The sequence below is a fragment of the Lagenorhynchus albirostris genome, chromosome 12 (genome assembly GCF_949774975.1).
Source record: "Lagenorhynchus albirostris chromosome 12, mLagAlb1.1, whole genome shotgun sequence".
Lineage (NCBI taxonomy): Eukaryota > Metazoa > Chordata > Mammalia > Artiodactyla > Delphinidae > Lagenorhynchus > Lagenorhynchus albirostris.
Genome location: NC_083106.1, coordinates 8769177 through 8779894, shown reverse-complemented (window position 1 = coordinate 8779894; position 10718 = coordinate 8769177). Strand labels below are relative to the sequence as shown.

The window sequence follows — 10718 nt, the reverse complement described above, 5'->3', positions numbered from 1 at the left end:
ACAGACTGGGGGGCTTAAACAGCAGACATTCATGGTCTCACAGTTCTGGAGGCCAGAATTCTGATATCAAGATGCCGGCAGGTTTGTTTCTTCTGAGGGCTGTGAGGGAGGACCTGTTCCAGGCCTTTCTACTGGATTCTGGTGGCCCCGCATGTCCCTCGGCTCATAGGTGGCTGTCTGTCTTCACATCGTCTTCCTTCTGTGCATGTCTGCCTCGTATCTAAATTTCCCTTCATTATAAGGACACCAGCCATGTTGGACCAGGGCCCACTCTGACCTCATCTTAACTTGATCGTCTGCAAAGACCCTATTTCCAGAAAAGGCCACCTTCACAGGCACTGGGGGTTAGGACTTCCGAGTCTCTTGCGAGGGGCACGATTGACAGAGGGCTGTGGATTTAGGTTCGTCTCTGCAAATACTTTCTAAACTAGCAGCGGAATGTTGGATGAACAACAGTCAGGAGGACTGAATCCTGACTTGGATCCACTGCTGCCATCTTGGAATCAGGTCTGTGCATCTTGTGGAATCATCTCAGATTCCTCCCAGCTCTAAAACCAAGACAGCTGTGGGTCTGAAGTGGGTGGCCCAGTGACAGTCTCCCCAGCAGAGGTGTCTACAGTCTTCTCTGTGTCACCTGAACTGCCTGAGGTTTATGAGTTTCAGGCTGGAAAAGCGGTGTGTGTGTGTGGGGGGGGGGGGGCATGTGGTATGTGTATGTGTGTGCACTGGGGCAGAGGAGGGTGTGGGATGTGGGCAGAGGACACAGCTCTGGCCCAGGCCTCTAGTATGGGAGGAACCCAGCCAGCCCAGGAGCTGTTGGGTTAGAGGTAGGGAGACCAAACTGTCCTGGCTTTAGCACAGGGGACTGGGAAACCCCTCAGTCCCAGGAAAATCGAGCCAGCTCGTCTCCCTAGAAGTGAGAGATGGTCTGCAAGTGACCAGTCTGCCAGGAGAGACTCCAGATCGAGCCAGAGAAGGCAGGACCCCGGGCTCTGTAGATGTGCTGTCCACTGGGCGTCGCGTGCGCGTGAGCTGGTGTGTCACGGCCGGGGTCAGCAGCAGAGGTGACTGGGGCACACACACGCTTGCGCCTCTCCACTCTGGAATGCTTCTCCCTCCTTCTTCCAGCGCGCTCATTCTCTTTCCCTAGTCCTGTCCCCCCTCTGCATTCAATAAAGACAGCCCCGTGGCCTTTGGGCCGTGGTTCTCAAGGGAGAATCCCCACAAGGCAAACACCCTCAAGGCCCTTTCTTTAATAGCAACTATTTTGTAGCAGTTCCTTCCCTGTCCTGAAATGAAATCTCTTGTTAATACCTTACCTGCTCCCATAACTTAAGAAAAAATAACTAAATGGAATCTACACAGCAGTGAAGGACGTGTGTGAATGCTCTGCCTTTCCCCTGAGGATGCTCTTCTCTCTGGCACGTCTCTTAAGGGAAACGCACCGGCAGCCACTGCTTTAGGCTCGGGTTGCCCAGGCGGGACTCAGGGCACTGCCACGCCCACTTGGACTTTTCCATACCAGCGTTCCTGCCACATCCCTCTCCCTCGACTGCTCCATATCGACTTGAGCTGTGTGGTTTAGGCCACACCTAGGAAGTCAGGATAAATCCCCTTGTTCTGTATATTCAAAGGCAAAGCAGAGGATTTCTGTAGCCCAGTGACCCCCGACCTGCATCTGGGTGGCCCCCCGCGTGCCTGGGGCTGCTCACTCAGCATCTACCCTACCTTGCAATCGTGGCCCTTATTTGAGCAGCTTGGTTTGGTGTGTAGGACATGGCTTGGGTGGTGGGTGGCTCCCTGCTGGAAGCCTGGCTTTCTGGGGTGAGCCAGGCCCCCCAAGTGTGCTGCACCCAGAATGGGGGGAACGTGGGCGGGTGGGGCATTGCCCGCCCACTCTGTCTCCTAGGGAATGATGGGACCAAAGCAAACCTGGAAACAATGCTGCTGCAACCCGGGACCGCTGTGCACTTTCAGTTCCTCTTAATTCACCCACATGGCTGGGAGAGCACCCATTAGCTGTATTTGTTTGTGGGGCAGTACAGCTAACAAAGTCATGTTGAAATCTAACCATCAAGTCCCTGAGGACCTGAAAATGGGATTATGTTTCTACGTGAAGATGATTATAGTCTACCCTGGTTGATCTATCCAGCATGATGACGGCAGTGTTTCTGAGGTGTGACCCCATGCTCTTGAGTGAAGAGAGCCCTCAATTTCAGATTCAGGCCAACAAAGATTACTTAAAAGTCAATTTGGAAAGGACAAGCGTGCCTATCACCCAGGGGTGAATGATCCAGGGCTCCAGACCGGGCACTCTCCCAACAGTGGGCCATCTTCAGCTTGTTCAAGGCGACGTGCAAACTCAAATACCATTCCTTGCTGAAATAAGAATGATAACTTGGCTGTAGTTCTCCTTGTTGAGAGCAATGTCAGGGACACTGGGAGGCACTAATTGTCACTTTATAGAGATATGGTACTGTAGCGTTTAATATTATTGGTTACAAGTATTAATTTCAGCCAAAAGGAAGGAATTTATTACAAAGATACAGAGATAATTTACAAAACCAAAGAGCAAAAATGAAACTGGATCTCAAGAAGGAGCTGAAACTGATTCAGCATGGATCCATCGTTTTAATCTCTCTTCCCAAAGCCCCAAACCCCTGGTTATCAAATTTGCTGTCCATTGGGATCCTGTAGAGAGCCTTAAAAATGACCGATGCCTGGGCACTAGGACTTTTTAAAGCTCCCCCAAGTGATCTTGACTTCAGCAAATTCTGAGGCCCATTGTCCTAAACTACTTTGCTTCTCTGTCCTTTTGTCTCAGCTGCCTGGGAGCCCCCAGTCTTTGATCAAAATACCAAAATCTCTGTGCTTACTTTGCTCAGTTGCAGGAGGAAGCCGCTACCGGGCAGGCATTAAGGGAAGTCACCGTTAACATGAGATCACAGGGGACTGCCCTGGCGGTCCAGTGGTTAAGACTCCACACTTCCACTGCAGGGGGCACGGGTTCGATCCCTGGTCGGGGAACTAAGATTCCACCTGCATCTTGAAGTGGCCAAAAAAAAAAAAAAAATGAGGTCGTGGGCCTTAGCTGGGGCCTCACCAAAGCCCCCCAGTCCTGCTAGGTTTTCCCAGGCTGCTCATTTCCCCAATATCTGCAACAGCGATTTCAGCCTTCACCACGTCTTCGTACTGGATCCCGTTGACAGGTCCCCAGATCTTCCAGGACCTGCCCAGTATCCACCCATCCCACCCCCACTGTGGCCCCGTACCTCGCTTACTCACCTGAGCCATCCTGTGAACGCTCACGTGGTTCCCAGCCCTATGCCTCCTCCGCCGCACAGACTAGGGAGCCCTGGGAGCTGGCTGGCAGGGAGGCTGGTTCATCCCACACTGACTGGCTGCCCACGGGCCCTGTCTCCCCGGTGGCCACGTGCGGGGGCCCAGAACATAACCTGGGTGTGTAGGTCAGACTCTGACCCGTGGGAGACAGATGGCAGGACAGAGCCAACAGGTTCCTTCCCGACATGGTAGTTTCTGTCTGCCTTTCCGGAGCTACCCTGGTAGTGTCTGTCTGTCCCTCTCGAGCTATCCTGGAAGACCGAGCAACCAGCTGTGTTGGTCGGGAAGCTGTGGGCAGCTTGTGCTTCCCTGAATTTACCCTCCCGTGTCCCTGCTGCCCTTCATTCTCTCCCCTCCTTGTTTCCCAGAAGTTGAACCTGCTTCCCGTAAAGTTAACATGGAAACTTTGGCCTCGGGGTCTGTTTTTGAGGGATCCAAGCTAAGACATTCTTTAAACTTTAAGACAATTGCCCAGTAATTCAGAAAAAAATACTGGCCAGAAGTAGGGTGACCAACTGTCCTGGGTTGCCTGGGACTCAGGGGTCCCCAGACAGGCGACTTTCAGTAGTAAACCCAGGAAAGTCTCAGGGAAACCAGGACCAGCAATTTGTTCAAGCCGGAAGACATCCGCCTCCAAGGGATACATTCACTGCCCTGTAACCCCCTTCCCTTTCCTTCCATGGGAAGGCGCACTCCATTCTCTAAACTATTAGAAAACACACTGATGTATTACCAGTCATCTCACAAATCCAGTGGGGTCATTTGTTCAGTACACGTGTCGGTTTTCTTTCTGTACCAGGCTGGGGGCCAGGCCCTGGAAAGCTAAGGACAAATGAAGGTCAGCAGAGTGAAGTCACAGGAGGTGGCGGTGGGACGGCACTGCCCAGAGGTCGAGGATAAAAGACACGTTTCACTTTAACAAATTGGGACGGATGCTTGAAACTCTCAAACGACCAGAGGCAGAGAAGGGTGTGGTATACAGACACTAATTCCTGGTGAATAGGAGAACCTGGGGGCCCTGAGTAAGGGTTGTGCTGAGCTGTGTGTGAGACAGCAGGGCTGGGCACCGGCAGACTCACTAGTCTTCATTATTGCAAGTACCAACAGGTACCGAGGCAAAGAGCGTGTTTGTTTTAATGGTTGCTTAGAGGATAGAATGAGATAATATAAATGTAAACTCTTCAGCACAGTAGGAAACTTAAAAGTGACTCCAAAAGTTCTGTGCATAGTTATCTTACCTTTGAAGATGAAGCAAACATGTTGGTTTGTGGACTTCAAGACTGTGGTAGCGAGTCTCCAAAGATGGTACCCCAAAGAGCCCCTCCTCCCAGGATTCATGCTCTTTTGTTGTCCTTTGCTCTTGGATCTGGGCTGGCTCTGGCTCTCTTTTTACCAATAGAATGTGGTGGTAGAGATGCTGAATGACACCTGAGGGTAGATCATTGCAGCCCTGCATCTTCTGCTTAGGTGTCTTAGAGCATCTGTCCCAGGAGAAACCAGCTACCGTGTGTGAAGTCCGACTTCCCTGAGATTGTGAGGAAGCCCAAACTAGCCATGTGGGGAAGCCACATGGAGGGAAGACTGTCTGGCCAGCCCCCAGCTTTCCAGCCATCCCAGCTGAAGCACCAGACATACCTCCACCAGAGTGGAGATGCCATTCTGGATGCCCCGCACAGTTGAGCCTTCACGGGACTGCAGCCCCAGATGACATCTGACTGCGTTCTCGAGAGAAACCCCCAGCAAGAGCTGCCCAGCTGAGCTCAGTCAACACACAGACCGTGAGAGATAACCAAATGCTGTTTCAAGCCGTCTACAATGGCTCCCACTGGCCCCCACGTCCTGGTATTCACACCCTTACATGATCCCCACCCCTTGAGTGTGGGTTGGACCTATGATCTGCTTCCAAAGGAGAGGATAGAGCAAAAGTGAGGTGATCTTGCTTGTGAGATTAGGTGACAAAGGACCGACTTCCACTGAGCTCTCACTCTCTCTGATTCTTCTCACATGCTCACTCAGAGGAAGCAAAGCTGCCATGTTGTACGCTGCCTCACGTGGCAAGGAACTGTGTGTGACCTCCAGATGCTGCCAACAACCATGATGTGAGCCTGGAGGCAGCTCCTTCCCCAGTTGAGCCTTGAGGACACTTCAGCCCTGCTGACACCTTGACCGCAGCCTGGGAGTGAGCCTGAGCCGAAGCACCCAGATTCCCGACCCCCAGAAACCGAGAGATAATAAGTGCGGTTTCAAGCCACAAAGTCCTGGGGTAACCTGTTATGTGGCGGTAGATAACTACAACAGTTACTACATGTCAGGGCAGTTTGTCATGCAACAATAAACAATGGGAACAAGTACAATGATACGAAAGCCAAAGCGATAGCCTTATACTGTCAATAAGTGCTGGGCAGAACTTCTGTGAACTTGATAAGCAAGAGAAAGCATTTGAACCAATAAGAGTTAGACCCTTGCTTCTTTATTTTTTTTTTTGCCATTTATTTATGTTTTGAATTTTATTTATTTTTTTATACAGCAGGTTCTCATTAGTTATCCATTTTATACATATTAGTGTATATATTTAAATCCCAATCTCCCAATTCATCCCACTCCCCCCCCACGGCCCCGCTGCTTTCCCCCCTTGGTGTCCATACGTTTGTTCTCCACATCTGTGTCTCAATTTCTGCCCTGCAAACCAGTTCATCTGTACCATTTTTCTAGGTTCCACATATATGTGTTAATATACAATATTTGTTTTTCTCTTTCTGACTTACTTCACTGGGAATGACAGTCTCTAGATTCATCCACGGCTCTACAAATGACCCAGTTTCGTTCCTTTTTATGGCTGAGTAATATTCCATTGTATATATGTACCACATCTTCTTTATCCATTTGTCAGTCGATGGGCATTTAGGTTGCTTCCATGACCTGGCTATTGTAAATAGTGCTGCAATGAACATTGGGGTGCATGTGTCTTTTTGAATTATGGTTTTCTCTGGGTATATGCCCAGTAGTGGGATTGCTGTAGACCCTTGCTTCTAATGAGCAGATAAGACAATGAGAAGTAAGTTCCCACGTGTGATGCAACAAGTGGGCTGGGAAGGCGCGAGCCCTCCTTCAAATGATGGGGGTGTGGCGGTCCTGGGAAGGCAGCATGGGGAGAGAACTGAGCCGCTCACGGAAGTACCCCTGCTTATTGCAGTCAGCAGCACATGACTGTCCAGGAGCTGTCAAAACCACAGGCCGGGGCTTCCCTGGTGGTGCAGTAGTTGAGAGTCCGCCTGCCGATGCAGGGGACACAGGTTCGTGCCCCGGTCCGGGAAGATCCCACATGCCGCGGAGCGGCTGGGCCCGTGAGCCATGGCCGCTGGGCCCGTGCGTCCGGAGCCTGTGCTCCGCAACAGGAGAGGCCACAGCAACGAGAGGCCCGCCTACCGCAAAAAAAAACCCCACAGGCCAAGAGATGTTGCTAACATGAACCATCATCAACTGTCATCATGCTTAAGGGAATGTCAAGACTGAGATTTTCCTGCCTTGGAAGAAAGAGTAGGCAATTCGAGTTGCTGACACTGAATTCTTCCATATTCACTGTACTATGTACGTCAGTTTTTGTTTTCAAGAAATCTTCCACTTAGGAGGGTTATGGAACAAATGTTTGTATCCCCTCAAAGTTCATATGTTGAAGTTGTAACCCCCAGCGTGGCTGTATTAGGAGCAAGGAAGTAATTACGGTTCAATGAGATCATAAGTGTGGGCCCTGATCTGATAGGGTTATGTCCTTGTAAGAATAGACAGGAGAGAGCTCGTGCTCTTTCTCTTCCCTCCAGCACACATCAGGGCAAGGCCCGGTGAGGACACAGCAGGAGGGTGGCTGTCTGCAAGCCAGGAAGAGAGCCCTCACCAGAAACTAAATTGGCCAGAACCTGGATCTTGGACGTTTAGCCTCTAGAACTGTGAGGAAATGGACTTTTATTGCATAAGCCGCTCGCTCTGCATTTTGTTTTGGCAGCCCCAGGTAAGACAGTAGGCTGGGGGAACTGGAATAAGCTGTTTCTGTTTCTTAACTCAGTGCTCAGCTGGAGCATGAGTCCTCAGTATTAGCCATTACTGATTATTATTAATAAGATAGGCAAGGAAATCACGAGAGTGTATTTATAAAATGCTAGAGAATGTCAGTTGCTGAATTGGGAAGTGAGTTCACGTCTCTTGGAACAGACAGCTGATTTCCTAGGGTATCACAGCATGTGCAGATGGGCATCTTGAGTTGTTGCGGTCAACTCTGAGAAACAGCTGTGAGTGGAAGTCAGCAAACTGCAGACTGGTGGGCTTGACTTTGGTCCTGTTCTAGAAGGAAATTATTTAAAAGGATGGTTTGTTGGCCCTTAGAAAATGAAGTGAACATTAGATATGAGCAGCGTTTTTCTAAGAATAAGTGGTGTCAGGCCAATCTTATTTCTAACATCTTGATCATAGCATAACTGGATTTTAGAAGGTTTTAAAATAAGAACAAAGTTGATAAATGTGGGCTGAGTGTCTCTGTGGTTAGAGACTACAGATGGTGGTCCATTAGCATCTGAGTGTCTCTGTGGTTAGAGATGGTGGTCCATTAGCATCTGAGTGTCTCTGTGGTTGGAGAGACTACAGCTGGCGGCCCATTTGCATCCGACCTCAGCTGGGCACTGTATCCCTGTCACATTCATCAGTGCATGATACACCAACATTGGAGGTCCCACACTGGGGTCAGGTCATGCTGGGTTCTTATCAGTAGTTCCTGAGAGAATCAGGTAACGTCTTCAGGCCTCAGTTTCCTAGCTATAAATGAGGACGATGACCACTGATAACTCATCAAGTTGTTAAGAGAATTCATTAGCTCAGGCCTTAGGCTTTGCAGGTGCTCAGCAATTGCCGGTTATCCTCACTGGAGAGCATGAACCTGAGTGGACAGCTGAGGGGACGACCTGAGAATGGAATAATGGGCCCAACGGGTTGAAGCTGCCACAGGACGAACTCACTCTCAGGCTGATACAGGCCTCCCCTGACACACGTTCCCTTCTGAGCTTAACGAGGGAGCTTGCCACACAGCAGCGCACTCAGAGGAGGGGAGCCTGGAGGTGCATGTGGAGGAGTGTCCTGTGAGGGATGGATGACGGTCAGACCAGCTTCCTCCGAGCCCCAGAATACATGGGTCCCCTCCCTTGGTCACAGACACCTCACAGCACCCATCCGTTTCCCTTCCCGTCACAGTGATGACTGTGTAATTATTTGGTTATTCTTCGTTCACTGGCTGTGTCCTCCACTAGAAGGTTAGTCCCAGGAGGACAGGGACTTGCCCATGTATTCACCTTGTGTTTCCAGAGCTGAGAGGCATGCCCGGCCCACACTGAGAGCTCAGTTAATGTTGGAAGAACAAATAACTGAGGGTAAGAGTGATTGAAGTGATGCTGGGCCGCAGCTCAAGGGAGGACCAACTTCCTGGAGAAGTTACCCGGAGGCAGTTTGGGCCTCAAAGGTGTCACCTCTTTTAAAGCCTGGAGTCATCGGAAAACAGCAAGGGCTCTGTGGGGATGTCTCGGGGGGCGAGGTGGCTGGTACAGTCCTCAGAGCAGGCATTTCTATACCAGATAATCCTGCTTCAGTTGGGTGGTAAAAACCGGCTGCCTCTGGGCAAATGCCGCCAGCAAATGTGTTTGCGTGTGCTTTCACCCTCAGAGTTTGAAATCTTTTTTGAATTAGTTTTGAACATTTTAGAATCGGAAGGATATCACACGAAAAGTCATGTTTGAAGTCAGGCGCTCTCAAAGCGCAGTGGCAGCTGCCCCTTTAGACGCTGCTGCCCCCTGTTCCCAGTTTGTGTTCCCTGGTCTTGTCAGGAAACACCCTCTCCTCCCCACTCCAGAGTGTGTGACAAAAACTCGAGAAATAGTCTTTTGTCATTCCTAGGATTCGGGCTGCTGCTTTGCCCTGCCTCCACCCCACATCCTTCCTGAGGGACAGCGCTTGCACAGCGGACGGAAAATCTGCACGCTATGGTAGCTGTAATTCAGAAAAGGGTTGCGGGAGAAGCTACCGGAAAGAGCTGGGAAGGCTCTCCTGTCGTCATCACTTGGGGGTGTCAGAGGTTTGCCCTGGCTTTTAACATCTTAGGGGTCACAAACCTCTTTGGGAATATGAAAACGTATAGATCCTCCCCCGAGAAAAATGCAGACACCAAGGGGCCTTTCAGACAACGGCAGGACATTCATGGACTCCCACGGCCTTTCTCATGCCCTGATGGAGGAGGGTGAGTGAATTGACGTGCTGTCCCCTCGGCTAGGGACAAGGAGTGAGAGTCAGGTCCTTCATTCATTCTCTTGTGAACCCTAGTCTGACCACCCCCCCTCCCAGGGCGGCCTCGGCGCTCCCGGGGCGCAGGGGAGGTGGACGCGCCGCTGGGCCGCTGCCCGCGGCCTCAAAGCCCCGCCAGCCCGGCCGGCGCCCCCTCCCCCAGCCCCTGCCCCCCCCCCCCCCCGCCGCGCGAGCCGCTTCCGCGCACGTGACCGCGGCTGAGCGTCGGGCTCTGACGAGTTGCAGGGAGCCGGCTGCTCCCGGCCCGCCGTCGCCCCGGCTCTGGCTCCGGCTGCGGCTGCCGCGGCTGCTGTGCCCCGAGCCCGCCCGGCGCCGAGGGCCGGGGCCCCGCGATGGAACCGTGAGTGCAGGCCCGGGCGGCGCGTGAGGGGGTGCGGAGCAGGGGTCCCCCGGGCGCCCGGGCCCGGACCTGGGGCTCCCGCGTCCCGCTCCCGGGAGCCCTGCCGCGGGTCCCCCCGCCCACGTGGAGCTCGGGGCGCAGCCGGGGCTTCGTGGGGGTGACTCGGCTCAGGGGCTCCTCCACGGGCCTGCCGGCCCGGCCGGAGTTAGTAGCGGAGACGGGGTCAGGGATCCAGGGCGGGCCTTGGCCCGAGCGCATCTCAGGAAGGCCCTGCGAGGCCAGCACTGGCCCTGCTCGTTCCCGGAGAGCCGGGTGACCCCCGTCCTTCCCCAGCGGAGCTCCAAGGAGATGGCTGAGGAGTGGCTGGTCCCTCCCGGAGCCCCCGCCCGGCCCCCCCCGCTGGGAAGGTGGTGATCCCGTGCCCCGGGCAGTGGCCCTGATCGTCACCTCTTGTGAAAAGCGCCCTGGGCGCCCTACTGCGTTTTGTGATGGAGCCCAGCGCCAGGTAGGGAGAGGCGCTCTCCATTGGCTTTTTGACGATTTTGCCACGTTGGGAGCCTGCTGCAGCCTCTTTAGATCTCGGGGATACCGAGGTTTATGAGTTTTACAATATGCTGACTTCGGACCTGTTATTTCTGTGAAGTTCAGGGGTTTTAATGAGGAAAAACCTGTCCAGGGCCCCATGGACGCCATCCCTAAA

At 52.6% G+C, this 10718-nt stretch overlaps 1 protein-coding gene across 9 annotated transcripts in view; it reads left to right on the top strand.

Moving 5' to 3' along the window:
* Window positions 1–9879: 9879 nt before the first annotated feature.
* The window catches only part of TMEM181 (transmembrane protein 181), a 47545-nt gene continuing 46706 nt past the window's right edge, over window positions 9880–10718 (top strand). For 8 of the 9 annotated variants that reach the window (XM_060167597.1, XM_060167599.1, XM_060167595.1 and 5 more), the window contains exon 1: window positions 9880–10018. In XM_060167597.1, coding sequence (XP_060023580.1) covers window positions 10011–10018 — 8 coding nt within the window. In that variant the 5' untranslated portion in view covers window positions 9880–10010. The remainder of the gene's footprint in view (window positions 10019–10718) is intronic. The other variant, XM_060167601.1, reaches the window with a different exon arrangement.